The 19876-nt window shown below is 45.9% G+C and overlaps 1 protein-coding gene across 1 annotated transcript in view; it reads right to left on the bottom strand.

Moving 5' to 3' along the window:
- Positions 1-19876, bottom strand: part of LOC308244175 (maestro heat-like repeat-containing protein family member 1) — a gene marked incomplete at both ends in the record, with an annotated part of 77209 nt that overhangs the window by 35500 nt on the left and 21833 nt on the right. The window contains 15 exons of the mRNA XM_080660161.1: positions 374-558; positions 1210-1342; positions 1597-1751; positions 2840-2989; positions 3555-3652; positions 4295-4430; positions 5182-5286; positions 8442-8531; positions 9991-10126; positions 10679-10758; positions 11118-11243; positions 11963-12115; positions 12441-12563; positions 16210-16326; positions 19571-19678. Coding sequence (XP_080516287.1) covers positions 374-558; positions 1210-1342; positions 1597-1751; positions 2840-2989; positions 3555-3652; positions 4295-4430; positions 5182-5286; positions 8442-8531; positions 9991-10126; positions 10679-10758; positions 11118-11243; positions 11963-12115; positions 12441-12563; positions 16210-16326; positions 19571-19678 — 1895 coding nt within the window. The remainder of the gene's footprint in view (positions 1-373; positions 559-1209; positions 1343-1596; positions 1752-2839; positions 2990-3554; positions 3653-4294; positions 4431-5181; positions 5287-8441; positions 8532-9990; positions 10127-10678; positions 10759-11117; positions 11244-11962; positions 12116-12440; positions 12564-16209; positions 16327-19570; positions 19679-19876) is intronic.

The raw sequence follows: 19876 nt of genomic DNA, 5'->3' as shown, positions 1-19876 counted from the left end.
ACCCATCTTACTGCAGAAAACTGCAGTAGTGACTTGCATGAGATGTCACAGCTAGTGACAAAGCTAAGCCAGAGATCATCCAGATTCGAATGGCTCAGCTGCATGGAGAGAATTCAATCTTTCATGTGCCGAGTCATGAACAGAGACGTGAACCGCTGAGTGAAGCAGAAGAATGCATGCAGGGAAAAGAGTAATGAGAAACTTGAAAATATGTGCGAACATTCCAGCACATGATGCTGCAGCACCCACACCGACATTCTAGCTCTACTGCTGTCAGTCTCTTCTTCAGCATCCCTAGGGATTGGCATTTAGTTGTCCAGGGCCCTCTGGAGTTCACTAGTCTCATTTTCCATCACACCAGGGTTAGGCTTACCTAGTAGGGTCAAAGGTCTTGCCTGAGCCCCCATCCTTCCTGTAGACCACCATCTTCTGGGAGGCATTTTGCTCAATCACCCAGTAGAGATGACATAGCACAGCCAGCAATAGCCGGGGGTAGAGCTCCTGGATGGCCTCCCGGCACAGGGACCCGGATAGCATCTCACACAAGGCACACGCCGCCTGGGGAGGACACATGGAAAGGCGGAATCAGAATTGACTTGGTCTGGTAAAGACATAAATGGTCCCACAATCCCACACACTGAGTCCATCCCTCCATCCCCCGCTTCACTGCCCAAAGGTCACAGTTCACTCTGACTGAGGTTTCTAAGCAGCACCCAAAGACTGAAAGCCCACAGCTCATCCCTGGGGGAAATGAGGGGCCATACACATGTAATCTGCTCTCTCTTTATTCCCAAACATTAAAAACAAAAAGGGAACCAAGTCTAAATTTTCAGCAGAAAATAAATGGTCCACCCAATTTCAGGCAACCAAACTTCATCCTCTGCCCTCACCAGCCCATGCCCCTGGCCAGGCCCCAGGAAAATGGGTGCCAGACCCAAACACAGGAGACAGAAAAAGCTGATTAACTCTGAACATCAGTTTCCTTATCCATGAAATGGGATTGATTCCTGCACTTTCTACATCATGCAGTTCTTGGACGTACACGGTTAAAGTGCTAACCATATGTGCAGTATTAGTGAGTCCAGTGTTAACCATCTTCTCTTCACTGCTCCCTAACACCTGCTCGCACCCTCCAGGTGCCCTTTAATCTTCAGCTCTGCATGCAAGTCCCAGACATAAGTCCTCAGCCCCACCCCACCCCATGCTGACCTCCACAGGCTGCAGGGCTATCTCCGTCATTCCCTCTGTGGAGTGGTTTTCCAGGATGCCTATTAGCAGCTGCAGGATGTTGATTGTGGTCTCTCGCTCAGTGCCGAACACTTTCCACAGGGCCAGAATAGTTCTGCAGGACCCAGGGACAGCTATGTCATGGGCCCTGGTAATCATATTCTAGTGCCCATCTGGTCTTGAGCCCATGAAGTGCCTGTTCTCAGGTTCTAGGGGGAGGGAGGCCCAAGAGGACTTGGCCAAAGAACATGAAGTTTGATTGGCATCAAGAAGAAAGCATCCTTGTGCAGTGATTTTTAACATGGGCTTGGGGTGGAGCAGGGGAGGGTTTACTGGGATGGAGTGTGCTCCTGGGTATGGGAGTGGTACCTATCCCAAGGGAGGGGCCTGTTGAGCAGCAGGGGCACAACACTGTGGGTGCTGTTGCCTGCCAGCAAGCACAGGGCCCGAAGGATCTCCTCCTTTGTGTTGGGCTCCAGCTGCAATTTGAGCCGTTCCAGGATGCCCGCCACAATTTCCTCAACCTGCAGGGGAGAGCCAGAAAAACCCCAGTCATTCCTTCTTTACTTCCTTCCTTCCTCCTCCCTCTCTACTAAGTCTTCAAACTCAAGGGGCCTAGTTGCAATCCTGTCAGTGACTCTTCTGAAGGCAGAGTTCTGGGGTGCGAAAGGCCAGACCAGCAGGGCCCACCAAAGGAAGCTCGTGCCAAGGCCCACTAGAGCAAATGCCTGCCCACAGCCCCAACATCCAGAGAGGAGGTCTGAGGTTGCCCAGGAGACACAAGGCCCTCCAGAAGGGAGGCAAAAGCCCTGGACGCACTTCAGGGCTTTCCCTTCCAGCTAAGGTCAACTTCCACCCCTGAAACTGCAGGGACAGTGGCACTGGATGTGGAAAGACCATAGGGCTCTCATCTGGTGCTCAGCACTCTAAACTATGGACCTCTGGGAAGCCCATTTCACTGCAATGTCTCAAGGACACCATCATGGTGCCCTTCCATCTCTGGTACCTAGGCCAGGCCAGTCACATAAATGAGTGGAGACAATGGGTGTCTGGGGATTCAGAGAGAGAAGGGGGTGGACAGCTTGTGACACATATAAAGAGGATGGTGGCCACTCAGAGAGTTGTCCTATGTGACACCATTTTAAAGTTGTTTTATTTTCTTAGTGAAGTGAGAAACACATTTTTAAATGCTAGGCCTTCCCATTTTTACGTTAGCTTAAAAGAAAATTTATGCAAAGTTCAGTCATTCTGTGATCTTCCTTGTTTGCAATTCACAGCCTTACCCCCTCACAGAGGTCTAAGCTCCTGACACCCCATGGGGTCGGGGTGAGTCCCCCAACAATGCCTACACCCCTGCACATGGCTGTCATTAACTGAGGAATCAGCCACCCAGATAGGAGGCACTGCAGTTACAAGCTCAGGATTACAAAGGTCAGAGCTCATGGGACCACAGAGGGAATCTAGTGCAAGCCTACATTTTAGAAGTGAAGGAATTAAAGCCAGCTGAGGAGAGGGATTTGGCTAAGGCCCTTTGGCTGGTTGGTAACAGAGCCAGGACAAGAGCCAGGGCTCCTGACATTCCAGGCAGAGCTCCCACCCAGCACCACACTACCTTTATCAAATCTGTGCCCCGCTTTTTCATGACAGCGCTCATCAACTGGGCTGCAGCCAGAGACACCTTTGCCCTGCTGCCAGTCAGCTCCTCCATGGCCGTCAGCACCAGGTTGGTGAGCTGGTTCTGGGTGAAGTACTCTGCAAAGGCCTGCAACAGGGTGGGATTAGATGGTGCTATCAGTCTGGACCCAGGGTCCCCCCTGCCTGAGACAGCCTGTGCCATTCTTCTTGGTGAGGGAGGACTTCTCTTGGGAGCTTATGTGCTTCTGTCCTAGGCTTGTGCTGTCTGCCTAACTCCTAGAAGACCCTTTCACTGGGGACAGAGTCCTGGGGATGGAAGGGAGGAAACACTGGTCTCAAGTGCAATGTGGGGCTCAGAGGTCAGTGGGTGCAGAGGCAGAACCCCGGGAGAGGAGAACCGGGGCTAAGATCCTCAGTGACATCCCTTTGAGTCTACACATTGCTCACAAAGCAGCATTAGCATGAAGCAAATGCTTCTGGGGGGACGGGAAAAAGAAGGATTAGGACCCATGATGCTCAAGGGGGAACAAATCGTAGCATGTGATGGGAAAATTTCCCCCAAAGGAGAAGTTCACATCTAGTAATGGAATGGGAAGGGAGACAGGATAAGAGTCCCACCCCAGGAGTCTATAATAGAGTGTAAATGAGTGGCCCAGGCTTTCCCCACTTTGTCTCTGGTCCTGCTCTCTCACCTCGGCAATCTCAAAGGTGTTGTTATAGAACATGTTGGCACTATATGCTTCATTCATGTCCCCTTCTTCCCACAAGCCCTGCATTTTCTTCTTCATCTCTGAAACAAAGACACACCACCCCACCCCTCAGACACTCAGAAGGCATGTCAAGCTCCCCCTTTGCCACCTTCTAGACCAGCCTTGGGCAAACTACGGCCCGCGGGCCGGATCCGGCTGTTCTATCCGGTTCTCTTGCTCTCCCCTCCGCTCCTTTACTTTTAATTTATATTAGTTCACACAAACACTCCATCCATGCTTTTGTTCCAGCCCTCCAGTCCAGTTTAAGAACCCATTGTGGCCTTCGAGTCAAAAAGTTTGCCCACCCCTGTTCTAGACCAAAACTCCCACTGAACTAAGTCAGCTTGGGGCTATGTATGTCCTGTGGGGCTGAGAGTAGAGGAATGGGCATTAAGATACGAAATGGTGGGAGCTGAGGTAAAAAACAAACAAACAATCTTGCCTGTCTCAGAGGAGAGATAGAATTGGGTAAAAATATGGGGCTCAGCCAGAGGAGCAGAAACTAATTCAAAAGAAGTATTTCCTATGTAGGTATTTGTCCCAAGAGATTATCTGTAGATGTTTGGGGGTAGGTTCCTCAATGGAAATGAGGTACTCAAGCAACTTCTTGGGACGAGTGTGTGGGGATGACCAGGCCTAAGTGGGTGGTTGGAGGGGGAGTGGTAAGAGAAGGTTCCTCATACGTTTTTTCTTCAAGAGGATACAGTAGAGGTTGTATACAGCCTGGGAAGATAGGAAGCAGATGTTGTCCACTGGGTCCTGGCAGCGCATGGCCAGCAGCTTTACCAAGCGCCCCAGCCGGGTGAATTCAATTTCCATCTGGGGAAGGAAGCTGGAAGTCACAAGTTATCCCAGCCATTCCCTTAGGCTGAGTTATCACAGGAAGAACTCAGAGGAGGAAATGCATATGCCAGAGACATGAAAGGTGAGACTATGTGAGGTTAATGGGAATGGAATTAGATAGATGAATTGTGGCCATAAAGGACATAAGAGGTCATAGTTTTATAATTACCTTACTCTATCCCTCTTCTTTGCCCCTTGACACCCCACTCATCTGTCAAGTCTAGTTCAATGCCTTCTTCTTTATGAAGCTTTCCCTGCCCCCTCACTTGTAATCGTTTTGCTCTTTTAGTCCCACTATATTTGGCTTATATATTCATTATCACCTTCTACTTAAGTTTGTTCTATACATGCCTCTCTCCCCAGTGGACTGTAAGATTCATGAAGTCAGAAACTATCTTGGTCATCTGTGTATTCGCTATAGCACCTAACACAGTGCTTGGCACAAGGTGAGTATTTAGCAATTGCTTGTTCAGACAAATAGCATCAAACTGAACCAAGTGGGATGAAATAAAACTGATGGATGGAGAAAAAGAGCAAGTACTAGTAGAAGATGTCAGATGGAGAAAGGAGAGAACAGGACGGGATGTACAAGAGAAAACAGCATGGGCCAGGGAGAAGGAGGATGAGATTGAGTGAGTGAAGCTAGGTAATATATATGATGAAGGTAGGGATAAGGGCAACCAGACAGGGTATGAGGACTCAGACTCCAGGGCAGGCTGCCACTCACTTTGAAGTCCTCCATTTTTGCCGTAAATCCAAGAATCCGTGCAGTACACCACATGGCCCGTTCACGCTCATTGTCCTTCTGGGAATTAAGCCATGTGTCCATAAGCTGGAGGAAGAAGATAGTAAAAGGAGAGGCCCATTCATCTGTGTCCCAGAGAACAGGAAGATATTCTTGAACCTGGCTTTTACAAAGTATTAGGGCAAGAGTTCTGACAGCAGGACCTCTTTTGCCAAGAGGCAGGTTATATGTGGGTCTGGCACCAGAGGTTTCATTCTCTCCTCTCTCCTATCAAGTTTACAAGATATTATATCCTCCAGCCCCCAATTTTCCCTCCATCTAGGTGCTAGGAATCGCCTCAATTCCTACCCCTTTCAGGTTAAGCAGTGGCTCTCAAAATATATCAACTCTGATTCACTTCAGTGCTTCAACATAACCCCCGAGTTCCCCTACCCTCCTCTTCCCATTCTTCAATAGAAGAAGAACTTGGTGATAAAAAGTAAGAGTCACCCTATTCACAGATTCCAGAGTAAAGTGTGTGTAAATCTACTTGAAAAATATAATTATAAATGGTTTCACTTGAAACACAATGTAAAAGTGTCTCACCTTTGGTAAATTATGGGTCCCAAATATGGGTCCTGCTACTTGTCAATCTACAGTCATCAATCTGACAATGATGCAACCACACAGACAGTGATATATAATTGAAAAAGAAGAAGAGTAGCAGATGAAAAATCCACAGCCAACTCAAAAGAACACTGATGCTTCACTGATCAGAAGAAACACTTCCTGCCCTAGTCAGTTTGGCTCAGTGGATAGAGCGTCGGCCTGAGGAGGGTCCTGGGTTTGATTCTGGTCAAGGACACATGCCCGGGTGCAGGCTTGATCCCCAGAAGGGGGTGTGCAGGAGGCAGCCAATCAATGATTCTCTCCCATCTTTGATGTTTCCATCTCTCTACCCCTCTCCCTTCCATTCTGAAATCAATTGTAAAATATTGTTGAAAATTGAATAAAGTCTATGTCTTACAATAGTGTGTCAACATCAATTCCTTGTTTTTTGTGTGTTTTTAAAATATGATTGTATTGATTTTAGAGAGAGAGGAAAGGAGAGGGAGAGAGATAGAAACGTCCATCAGAGAGAAACATTGATCATCTGCCTCCTGCACATTGTCCCCCCGCCACACACACACACACACACACACACACACTGGTGATCAAGCCTGCAACCCAGGCATGTGGCCTGACCAGGAATTGAACCAGTGACCTCTTGGTGCATGGGCCAATGCTCAGCCACTGAGTCACACCAGCCAGGAAATTCCCTGGTTTTAATAGAGGCTCTATGTACTATTTATGCAACTCCCAGTGAATCTACAATCCTTTTAAATTTAAAAGTTAAGAAGAAAACCAGTAGCAAAATGATTACAAGCAGTAAAAATGTCCATCCATAGAGGACTGATTGAATAAACTATATTACATGCACAGCATATATGAAACCATAAAAAAATAAGGAGTATACCTGTGAACTGATGTGGAAAAATGAAAAAAGCAAGGCCAAGAGCACTGAATAGAATGTGCTAACTGCTGTGTAAAACAGAAAGGGAAATAAGAATATACCATAAAAAGAGATTTGCTTATTTTCAGAAAAGAAAAACAGGAATGACAAACCAGAAGTTAATGAAAATGGTTGTTGGGTAAGTGGGAATGAGGTTAAGAGGATCAGTTTGGAGCAAAAATTCTCCGAGTAAAACTTTACATGGTTTTGCTAGTAAGTTTTAAATTATGTAAATCTTTATATAATCAAGCGGGACTGGAGGAAGTTCCGTGCAGCCCCGGCCCCGTGGGGTGGGATTCCGGGACTCAGGGCAGTCCCACGCTGCGACAGCAGGGTACCGGGTCTCGCACAATTTTGCGTGCTGGGCCCCTAGTATTTTAATAACAACAGGAACTGCAAAGAAATCTTGAACTTCCTGTGGTAATTGGGGAATAGCAATTTCAGGAGAAAGCCAAAGTATCACAATGACATTAGCATAGAGTAAATCAAGTCAATAAAAAGACAATTTTAAAATGGACAAATCATTTGCACCTGCACCTCACTTCTTTGAGCCAAGCAGTTTGTGAACATCTCATTGGATTACCAAATGACTGTATTAACTAGGTACTATCTGTCATTCCATTTTCCAGGATAAACTGAGGCAAACAGAAGTTAAATAACTTCCCAAGACCATACAGCAAACATCAGAGCCACGATCTGGAACCATCGTGTATGGAAGTCCAAAGCCTGTGTTTTAAACTTTTAACTGCTATGAGGGAGCAGTGGGCAGCTGAGAGAGAAGCTGGCCACAGCTATGGCTGAAGGGGGAGAAGGAGGAAGTTCTCTCCTCTAAAGCCAAGACCAATATTAGCTATTAGATCTTAGCCCTTATTATCCTTTCCCTAAAACCTTTGCACCCAATCTTCATCAGCAGTTCTACCTCTTAGTTTTTCTTACTGTGAAAATAAACAGTCCCTAGCCTAGACTGTTTTCCTGGTCTGTTCCCAACTGTACTAGGTTGATGGTGTTCCCCCCACCCCAAATTCATGTCCATTCAGAACCTCAGACTGTGACCTTGTTTGAAAATAGGGTCTTTGCAGATGATTCAAATTAAGGTGAGTTCATACTGGATTTGTGGGTCCTACCCCAATGACTGCTGTCCTTATTAAGACCCCTAGCTGGTTGGGCTCAGTGGATAGACTGTGGCCTGCAGACTGAAGGGTGCAGGTTCGATTCCAGTCAAGGACACATGCCCAGGTTGTGGGATAAGTCCCCAGTGGGGGTTGTGCAGGAGGCAGTCGATCAATAATTCTCTCTCATCATTGGATGTTTCTCTCTCTCTCTCCCTCTCCCTCCATCTCTGAAATCAATAAAAACATGTTTTTAAAAAGCACACACACATACACACACACACACACACACACACACACACACACACGTAAGAATGCCCTGTGAAAATAAATGGAGGCACAGATTAGAATGCTATGTCGACAAGCCAAGCAATACCATGGGTTGCCAGGAATTACCAGAAGCTAGGAGAGATGCATAAATCAGATTCTCCTTCACAGCTTCCAGTAGGAACCAAACCAGCCAATACTTTGATTTAGGACTTCTGTCCTTTATGACTGAGAGAGAATGTATTTCTGTTGTTTGAAGTCACTTCATGTGGTATTTATTTATGACAGTCCTAGGAAATGAATACACCAACGTTCGGGGGCTTCTTCCCACTGACCTGCAAGCAGTTCTGGATCCGGGTGGGCATCTCAACAATAAGTGTCTCCATTAGTCTTAGGAGGGATTGCATGGTCTCCTTAAACAGATCCTGAGGGGGGAAATGGAACTTAAACAAATGCCAACCTGTCAGCCCCAACCCTCCTTCTAAACTGTTCAGCATTCTGGCTCTCCCAGCCGTCCTTGAGAAAGCCTGCTCCAAAAACTTCCCCTACATTTCAAGCACTCCTGGCTCTTCATTCATTTGAATAAATCCCTCTGTCATTTCTGCAGAGCACAAATGTCTGCCTGGTTTGTAGTGTGTCCTGGAGTTCCCCTGCAACATAGCTACCCTGCCTTCTCCATCCCCACTCCCTGAACCCCTGGGATACAGCTTCAGTAAGCAGCCAAGACTGACAGGCTGGCTGGCTCCAGGTGGGAGGAGGACTGGCCTAGCTTTCTGTCTGCAGAGCAACTGATTCACAAAAGCTAGGACAGTGGGTTTCTCCCTCTGACCCTTTAATGAACCAAGTGGCCTTGCCCAAAGCCTTATAAAGAGAGGAGGTGATCTGCCAAGGAGGGCTTCTAAACGTAGGTCCTGCTGGGAGAACCAGAGCAACATTGTCGTAGATCTCAGCCACTAAAACCGAAAAGTAGGGGAAAGAAAAAGAAAGGCAGCTCTCACTGGAATAAAGTACTCAGAAGAAACCTACAAAGGTGTAAAGCTATTCTTCCTGGGCAGCTGGAATTCCCAGCTTGCTCCAAACACAAGGAAATCCTGTCAAAATACCCTCCTCATCCGAATCAGATTTACACCGAGGAAGGCCAGAGAAAACCCACCTCCACCTTTTCTATATGTACCAGTCTTTCCTACATAAAATAACTATGAACTAAAAAATAAGGATTACCAGAAATCTGATGAAAAGGATGCCCAAGGTGAACAAACCAACTGACCTTAAAGAAAATCAAGCTAATTCAGTAAATAGTAGAAACTTGTATTTTTAAATTCTTTTTAATAGCTTCAAAAAAAATTCAAGAGCCTAAGGCATCAATAAAAGAAGAACAACCAGGCAAGATAAAGGTGTAATCAGAACTCATGAAAGAATTCCTAGGAATTAAACATGTGAATGTAAATAAAAAAATTGAATCCCTCTTTTCTTGCTCAAGGAAACACTGCAGGCCCTATAAGAAATAGACTCTGATTTCTTGCTCCTGGGATTCCCTGGCTTTATTTACCTATAAAACTTTAGTCAAATCATATCTGAACCTTCTAGTGTGGTTTCAATCACATAGCAGTTACAAAGGGAAGGATCAAGTGTCTGCCTTTGGGCCAGAGTGTTAAAGTGGAGGCAGTGGTAATCAATGGGTAGAAGAAGGAAGTTAGATCTCAGGAGTAGAGTTCAGACTACATGATCCAGGAACCTCTTCTTCACAGGAGGGCTTCCAATGATTTCTTCTTTTTATTAAGGAAGGCAGAAGACTCTTACATAAAACTGCCAAACCTATCCTTCCCATCTTCTTAAAAAATTAAAAAATAAAACCAAAGAGACAAACATTGAAGAGTTACTTACCACATTGGCTTGGCCCTCCTTGGGACTAGATGCCTCCTTTTGCAAAACTTCTATGGAGGGCAGGCAGAACACACTCTTGAAGCATGTGCTGAGTAGCTCTACTCTTTCTTCTATCTCTAAGAGGGGCCTGAGCATCCTAAGATCCAGGGAGAAGAAGTGTAACCAGTGTTGTCAGGAATAACAACTGAGAAGGTTATAGAAAGAGAAGGTGGAGACAGAGGAATAAGTGGGAGCAAGAAAGAGGTAGATATCAGAAGGAAGGGTATTAAAAGAAGAAAGGGAGGAAACGTAAGTAAGGGTGAAAAGAGCCAGGAAGATGGAAAGAAAAGAACTAAGGGAAAGAGAAGAGGCATGACTATTGCAGGAAAGGGTACTGATATTTTGAGAGAATGGGACATCAGTGATGGAGATGGAGGTGCCTATCAGAGACAGCACTGAAAGCAAAGGACGCCTGGGGCAGAATTAACAGCAAGTGCCTATAGAGATAGGAGAGGCCATCTCTACCAGGTGCTTTGAAAATCCCATTAGAAATATTGGCAAAAAGAAGTGGCAGATATTGTCCAGTAAATGTCTACTATTCCCTTATGCTAGAAGATGAAGCAGAAAATAAGAGGAGGGGATCAACTAGGGAATAACGAGCTGCAATAGAACCAGGTCAAGGAAGACAGAGTGGGTGGTATGTTGTTACCTGAAGTTATTGATGATGTTCATTGCCTTCTGTCTAATAGGGCTGGAAATGGAGTTCAATGGCTCCTCCTTGATTAGATCCTGACACACACACACACACACACACACACACACACACACACACACGAGGGTGGTGAACATATTTTTCTTGTCTGCCTCTGCCTCCTCCCACTCCAGGCTATGTTCATAAGAAGGTGGAATTTAGAATTTTTAGTGACTTCCAAAGACTCTGAGGACAGCACCTCTCTCCTACTCCCAACCACACCTTCCCTACAGTACTCACCCCCGCCTTGAGGATGGGAAAGGGAACACTGAGGCAGGAAAAGGACACTGGACTTCTACCTTCAGGCCTAGCCTAGGAGTGCTACCAGTGCTTTCGATGTGGACCCATCCTCCCTCCTCTCTGCATTCCCACCTCCATCCTCCTGCAAGATACTTACCGCCATGAAGGTTACAATTGCTAGCTTGTGGGGGAACTTGAATTGAAAGGCCACGTGCTGCTGACTGCCCAGGATTTTTGTCAGTATGATGAGGGCATTCAGGTAATCCAGCTTCAGGTCCTTATCCTGAATGAACCAGTATGCTCAGGGATCTCCAAGGTGGGAATGGATCTGGGCCAGGGCACACTATCTACACAGTCTGGGGGGTTAGGACCTAAGCCTTCTTTAGCCTTCCTTAGGCTGATGCTCTGCATCTTCCCTCTGATGGTAGACCAGTGCATCCCTGCGGTGGAGAGAGCCACCCCTCTCACCAACCCCCTTCTGAAGCCACCCTCATATAACTCTTAAATTAGCATAGATCAAGCTTCCTGGTCTCTCAAGGTATTGTCTTTCCCTTGAACAAGGTCTACCGAAGGATGTCTGAGTTGGGAATGGAAAGGTATCCTTCTCTGACCCTGGGGACCCATGTTTTGCACAAATAGCAAATGCAGGAAAACAGTATGGGGCTCCTCTGCCTCTCCTGAATGCTTCTTCCTATGAATACTAGGGAATTGAGGTTTTACTCATCCCTTCATCAGAGAGGGCAGTGAAGAGCTCAATGGCACGTTACGTAGCTATGTCAGCAGGGAAGGAGACACATTTCAACAGGCCTAAAGTTACTGTGGTCTCCTCCTTGGGCCAATTAGAGTCTCAGAGTAGGAGGATTAAGTGAAAGGATTAATATGTGGGAGAAGTCACTGCACTAGCCCCTGACTCCTATTTAAGGCCAGGCATCTTTTTCTTGGGCGGTAAGAGAGGAGATGGCAGAAATGGGATGTTGGAGAAGTAGAGTAAGCAGGAAGTACCTTTTCCAAAATGCAGTTGTGGTAGTGTTGCAGGATCAAGGCCAGGATGGCATCTAAATGCACGAAAATAGCTCCCTTGCTCCCTAAAATAATCTTGCTATAGCTTAAGTAGATGGTGTTACAGACAAGTACCCATTCCCTTTGCTGATGTTCCTGTAGGGGAAGGGGAAACCGAGGTTCAGGGAGGAAAAGGTTGCTCAGAGGATGTGGGGAAGAAGATGGGACTGTGGAATGGTGAGCATCTTGGGGGACAGGGTGGGCATGTAGCTGGTGATACCAGGGCCTGAAGTGCGGACACAAGGGAGCAAGAGAAAGGGAGCGAGAATGCAACTTTCCCACAGTTGTTTAAAGGGAAAGAGAAGCATTTACGGGTATAGATGACTCACAGGGCCTCAGAGAAATTGTAGGCTGGGGTGATGGGGATGCCTTGGAAGGCTTTGTATGGGAGGCTGGTAGAGCCCCCTGGGAGTGACATCACCTTTGCCAGTTTGAGGATGGACGATGAGTCCCTGTCAGTGAGTATAGCACTATACACTTGCAGTTGCTCCAGGACTGTCTTCAGATGTTTCCTGGACACGATGCTGAACGCCACAGCAATGCCCTGTAACATAGAGAGCCACAACCCCATGCCACACAGGTCAGGGTGAGCCAGACTCCTGCTCTGTTCCCCCACGAGCAAGATATACAGTGAGGAAGGGGGAGGAAAAGGAGAGGAAAGAAATGGAAGGCAGATTTGGTCCTCCACATTTGAACTATTTAAAATCCAGGTGGAAAGGAACCCTCGTGCACTGCTGGTGGGAATGCAGACTGGTGCAGCCACTGTGGAGAACAGTATGGAGTTTCCTCAAAAAACTAAAAATGGAACTCCCATTTGACCCAGTGATCCCACTTCTAGGAATATATCCCAAGAAACTAGAAACACCAATCAGAAAGGATATATGCACCCCTATGTTCATAGCAGCACAATTCACCATAGCTAAGATTTGGAAACAGCCTAAATGCCCATCAGCAGATGAGTGGATTAGAAAACTATGGTACATCTACACAATGGAATACTACACTGCTATACAAAAGAAGGAATTCTTACCATTTACAGCAGCATGGATGGACCTGGAGAGCATTATGCTAAGTGAAATAAGCCAAACAATGAAAGAAAAAAACCACATGATCTCACTCATTTATGGAAAATAAAGAACATTATAACCTGATGAACAAAAAGAGAGATACAGAGGCAGTAAAGCACCAAACAGGCTGTCAAATTACTGTAGGAAGGCTGGGGAGTGTTGGGGAGGGGGGAAAGAGATCAGCCGAAGGACTTGTATGCATGCATACAAGCACAACCAATGGACACAAGACACTGGGCGGGGGGGGGGGGTGGGATGAGGGCATGCGACAGGGGGTAGGGGAGGCTTGGGGAAGGTCAATGGGGGAAAAAAGAAGATATATGTACTACTATGTGTAATACTTTAAACAATAAAAAATAAAAAAGAGTAAAAACTTCAAAAAAATCCAGGTGGAGAACCAAATATCTTTGCAAGAAGTAATTCAAGAAGCAAATTATTAAGAAAAATCAGAGTCACAGATTTACAAAGTCTTGGTAATATCAAACCTAACTTTGCACAATAGAGAATACTTTTACATGCACTACGAATTCAGAGAATGGTTGTGCTGAGGAGGGAACAGAGGAAAGAACAAATCCCAGGCACCTTACCAACAGGATTGGATAGCTAGTCAGAGAGGAGATGGAAGACAGGGAAGACTTATAGACAATGCCAATATTTCTAGTTTAGGAGAACAGGAAACAGCAGTAACTCTGACCAAAACAGGCAGGAGAAAAAGAGGCCTGTCTAAGTTGGCGAGAGAGAAAGGAGTGAGTTCCTGGATGTGATGAAGGGGAGGTCATGGCAAAACAACTAAGTGGAAATGTTCTCAGTGCCAGTGGGTCTTAACGTTGACGCTGGAAGCGTAGATCTGGGAATCACAACCTAGAGAGAGTCAAAAGCATGAAGACTTGGGGATGCTGTGGTTCCTGCCAGTAACAGTTTTAACTTAACCCCTCTGCCTCATAGCAGGCCCTTTTGACTTCATTGTCAGCTGAGTTTCTCCCTAGAGCTTACTCAACAAGGATGGCTGGGCACAGAGCTAAGGAAACTCAAACAGACATGCAGGTGCCAGCTGTAGGCTAATTGGCTCATCTGTGCTGGAAGGGCCACCATTAAGTCTTTGCAGCAAGGTAAGACAGAGTGGAGGGAGCCTCAGGACAGTGACAGCCTCCAGGACACAGATCCTCGAGAGGGATGACATTTTAGTGGGACTTGTAGACTTTTAAACACCAAGTAGATAAAGGGAAAAGTTTACCTCTTCAGAAAAGAGGGACTAGTGGAGCATCAGAAGGGGGTTCTATTCTGTCCCTCTCCTTATGTCCTTCCTTAGCCATGCCTTCCACTCATTCTGATCATCATCATCATCATCGTCATAACTGACAGCATCAGAACATTAGTGCTTAATGTTTACCAGCCTTATACATGTTACTTCATTAATCCTCACTCTAATGCACTGAGGTAAATATTATCATCCCCATTTTACAGACAGGGAAAATATGTTTCCAAATCTGGACACCCAGCCCAGATTTGAGTTCCAGGTCTACATGCTACTGTACATCTCCATCTGACACTCCAACCCTTCCCAATCAAAAACTAAGTACATCTACTTCCTCACCCTTTTGTCCTGGGTTCCTGGTCTTAGGGAAGGATACCATTCTCCTCCCCCTTGGGCCAGAAACCCAAGAACCATCCCAGATGCCCTTTCCTCTCTTATCTTTATCTTCTGTATTCAATCTGTTCCCAAGTGCTAGCAAGAGGTCACTTACTTCCTTGTCAAAGAACTCTGTACTCTAGTCCCACTAGACCACTGACTGTTCTCTAGATGTGCTCCCCAACGTCTTGATCCTGAATCTTGACTCAAAATGTTATGTCAACTGGGAATACCTGCCTCCCACCTTCTCCTAAACTCTCCCCAACAAACCCAAGTCCCAGCACGCCCACACAGCCACGATGCCACAATGATTGCTCATGTAGCCTTTAGGAAGGCCATTGTGTATAGTTAGCTGTTTCCTTCCTGTACATGTCTTTCTCCTCATTGATACTGTTTGCCACTCAGGCTTAGTAAGTACAAGGGCACATAGTTAGTAAGTTGCTCACCGTGGTGCTGATGGATGCTCTGAGAATCTGGCAGGAGAAGGGCCTTGGAGAGGGAGGCCTGAGGGCATGGACACCAGCACTACCAGTAATCAGCACTTAGAGAGTGCTTATGCACCAGCATTGCTCTAAGTGATTTTACATTTTAATCCTCAAAACCATCCTACAACACACATCACTTCTGTGGTATTCCACCAACAATGCACACTCTGAATCTAATCATGGGGAAATATGAGACAAACCAAAACCGAGGGACATTGTACAACATGAATGATCTGTACATTTTTTAAATGTCCAGGTCATGAAAGATAAAGATGAGGAATTTATTCCAGATTAAAGAAGAATAAAGAGAAATGTCAACAAAATGCACAGTTTGATTCTGAATCAGATTCTGGACAAAAAAAAAAAAAAAAAAAAAAAGAAGAAGAATATTTTTCTTTTGCTCTAAAACATCTTGTTGGGACAATTGATGATTTTCAAACTGGGTCTATAAATAGATATCAGTGGTATAGCAATGTTAATTTCCTGATTTTGATCATTGCTCTGTGCTTATGTAAGAGAATATCTTTATTTTTAGCTAATAGACAGTGAAGTATTTAGTGGTAAATGAGCTTCATGACTGCAGCTTTCATTTCAGATTCAAAAAATAGAGTAATAATGTTAGTAAATAAATGAATTATGTAATTTATGTGTGAGAAGGAGAATGATAAAGCAAACATGGAAAAACATTAAGATTTTGGGGATCTGGGAGAAGTATCAATAGGAATTCTTTCGGATTTTTTTTTTGCAACTTTTCTCTAACTATAAAATTATTTAAAATTAAAAAAAACTTTTAAAGAAATATTCTATTCAAAAGGTACCATAGCCTCATCTTAAAGAGGAGGAAACTGAGGCACAGAGAGGTTCAGTAACTTGCTCAAGGGCACATAGTTAGTAAGTGGCTGAGCTGGAATTCTAACCCAGGTGCTCTGGTTTGCCAGGCCCAGGCTTTTAGCCACCTTGCCATCCTGACTCAACCTGAAAATGCTTTGCCAACGCACTCTGCCTCACCTCCCTCTCCTGCAGGTTTTCATGGGAAGTTTGAAGGATGGAGGAGAGCATCATCTTCACCAGTTTCTCGCTTCTTGAGGTCCACAGGGCGAAGCCAAAGAATTTATAGAGAAAAGCCTAGGAAAGGTAAGAGGCAGGGTCATGCATAGCTTGAAACGAGGTTAGGGCAGCATTTCCAATACTAGCTACCACCATTGCCCACAGCCCCATCCTCCACCCTGGCCCTTGCTGTCTAGAGGCATCTGGATAAGGCAGTGATCCTATGGAGCAGGGGTTCAAGTTAGAGGGAAGAGAAAGCTGCCTTTCCAATGTCCTAGCCTCTTAGGGATCATCCTTCAGGAACTTTCTCTGACCCACATACCTCCCAATAACAGCTAGGAAATAAAAAAGTTCCTTAAATTTGCATAATTTTAAAATCAAAATTGCATAATTGAAGAAGTACTTTCATGTAATTCTTCTTTCTCCCTCCTCTGAATTTCAGTGGCCTTTCTGCTTGCTTACTGCACACTGTCCTGTCTACCTTGCAATACCAGTCTGTGTGGACTCACCCACTCCCTACCTCAGGGTCTCTGCAGTCCCCATTTTCTCTGTCTAGAACCCTCTTCTCCAGGCTCTTCAAAATGTCTCATTCTCATCTTTCAGCTCTCACCTCAGTGAGCCTGCTCTGACCTCCTCAGTCCCTCTCCAGCTCATCACCCTGTTTCCTTCCTTCAGAGCTTCATCATAATCACTCATCCTGTCTGTGGATTTGTTCCGTTAGTTCCTAACTTGCCCCAATCCCACATCTCAGGTGAGAATGGAGTTCAGGAGTAGTGTCTACCCAGTTCATTGCTCTGCCCCATTGCTCTCAGTGCCTCAGGCAGTAGGCAAACAGGACATTCCAGCTGAATGCCTTAACTCCCCCTCCTATGGGTATCTTTTCCCCTCTAGCAGATGCTCAAGGTGCCTTGCCCAGACCTTAGGGTTCCTCCCCTTCAACTGGCTGCAGGAACTTTTCTGAACAGCTACTCACTGCAGCCTTTGGGGGAGAACTGTCCTGAGGTGACTGGGGCCTCCTTACCCCAGATGCCCGGGAGCTACATTGTTCTCTCTCCCCTCCCTGCACCGGACCAATGTTGGAAACCTGGAGCCAATGACAAACAAGCTGGGGGGCAGAGGGTACAAAAGCCCCCCTCACTTGTCTCCAGGCAGGATAGACTCTGCAGTGCAGTTTCCATCCAGGGCTCCCATGGGATCAGGCCACGTCCTTGTTTGGCTTCTCCTCTCCCCTATCCTGTGTCCTTCACTCTATCACAACTTCTGCGCAGAGCATTTCCTTGCTAAGCCACTGGACAAGAATCCTCACCTTAGGCTCTGCATCAGTTAAACCTGACCTAAGGCACCTACTTTTCTGCTTAACTGGCAAAGACTACTCATCTTCCCAGACTTATCCACTCCTCTGCAGGAGACTCATCTTCCCAGGCTGCCCAGGACTCAGGCAGTTCCCCGGACACTGAACTTTCAGCACTAAAATCAAAGCAGTCTTGAGCAAACCTAAACAGTGGATCGCCTCTGACAAAGCTTCTCTGCCCAGCCCCCTCAAGCCTCCTCCATGCTCCCAAGCACACAGTGCATATTTCCATCCTGACACTTACAACGCTTAGAATAATTGCCCATTTTCTTGGCTGTCCACTCAAGCAGATGATGGTTTCCTGAAGGCAGAGTCTGTTTTCACATGGATACCCTGTGCCCAGTCCAGTGTGTGTTCTGCTCTAGGCATTTAGTGCACTTTTTTTTAAATCCTCTCCTGAGGATATTTTTCCATTGATTTTTTAAAGAGAGAGTGGAAGAGAGAGGGAAAGACAGAGAGAAGTATCGATGTGAGAGAAACACATCAATTGTTGCCTCCTGCAGCGCCCTGACCAGGGCCCAGGCCAGGGTGGAGCCTGCCACCAAGGAATGTGGCCTTGACTGGAATCAAACCCCGGACCCCTTCGGTCTGCAAGTCGACACTCTATCCACTGAGCCAAACCGGCTAGGGCTAGTGCACATTTTAAATAACTGAGTTAATAAGATCAGAATTCTAGCTGCTTCATCTTGTACTCCTAATCTACCAACCACAAAGATGTACATACAGTAGGTGCTTCATAAGTACTGTTATTAATTAGAGAGCAAACAGTCTTGGAAATAAGGCCTCTTTCCTGGAAACCTCAAGAGCCCAAATAAAGTATTGCTCGGTGACAGGAAAGCAGGAATCTAAATCAAGAAACCTGGAACAGACCCTAGCCAGTTTTGCTCAGTGGATAGAGTGTCGGCCCGCGGACTGAAGGGTTCCGGGTATGATTCTAGTCAAGGCCACGTACCTCGGTAACAGGCTCCTCCCTGGCCTGGGCCCTAGTCAGGCCACATGCAGGAGGCAACCAATTGATGTGTTTCTCTCTCCCAGATATTTCTGTCTTTCTCTCTCTCTTCCACTCTCTCTGAAAAATCAATATAAAAATATCCTTGGGTGAGGAGAAAAAAAGAAAGGAAGGAAAGAAGGATGGAAGGAAGGAAGGAAAAGAAGGAAGGAAGGAAGGAAGGAAGGAAGGAAGGAAGGAAGGAAAGAAAGAAAGGAAGAAAGAAAGAAAGAGACAGAAAGAAAGAAAGAAAGAAAGAAAGAAAGAAAGAAAGAAAGAAAGAAAGAAAGAGAAACAAGGAAGGAAAGAAACCTGGATTCAGGTGCCAGTTTTCCCAATAATTTGCTTAAGATTCTAAATCCTCCTGGATTGTGTTTCTTCAGCTTCAAGGTAGAGATGACGACAGCTATAGGTTATTTAGGCTTTTTTAAAAAAAACCTTTATTGTTGACACTTTATCAAGACTAAACCAGGAGCATGTGGAAAAGCCAGGGCAGGACCCCAGGCCTTCACCACCACCAACCTTGCACTCTGTGAGGAAAGGAGCCCATATTTCTTCCTCAACTCTGTATCCCCAGCATGAAGCACAGTCCCTAATCTATGGGATGCCCTCAAATATTACTTGAATTAAGTGCTTAAATATGAGTCTAAAATCAATAGTCTTTCCACTGCACCAAGTACAAGCTCCATTCTGTTACAGAATACTGGGAGGTTCCGTGAAGACTACAGATGGCAAAGTTCTTGATAAAGCCTAACACGCTAAGCAAATGTAAGACCCTTTGATATTTTTGTCATGCCAGTGTGACCCAGTTTGTGGTCCTCTCCACCCCTTGATTCTCAGGACGCAGGAACACTGGTTTGTTCTTTCCCCAAGGCCTGTACTCAGACACATTTCTGCAGCCACCTGTGTGAGCCCCAGATTTCCTCCACACCACCCTCCACCCTGAACTTCCCCCCTTGCAACCACCACACACCCAGACACACCTTCTCATCACCATCATCAGTGAAATAACGTATCCTCTCCAAGATGACTCTGATGAGTTGTTCCTGCCAGCTGTCATCATCAATAGCCACTAATGACTGACTTAAAAACTGAGGAAGAAGAAGGGAGAAGAGGACCACAAAGGACAGTGGCAGGCTTTTCTGCCCCACAAAAATGTGGTCAAGAAGAAGCAAGAGACAGGGGTTATGGTCTGTAAATATGGAAAAAGAGGTGAAACACATGGTTGGAGTTGGGACTGAAGAATGAAAATACAGTGAAAATGATGGTAATGCCAATTACATGTGTGA

The sequence above is a fragment of the Plecotus auritus genome, assembly GCF_963455305.1.
Source record: "Plecotus auritus genome assembly, chromosome: 3".
Classification (NCBI taxonomy): Eukaryota; Metazoa; Chordata; class Mammalia; order Chiroptera; family Vespertilionidae; genus Plecotus; species Plecotus auritus.
This window is presented reverse-complemented; position numbering and strand designations above follow the sequence as displayed.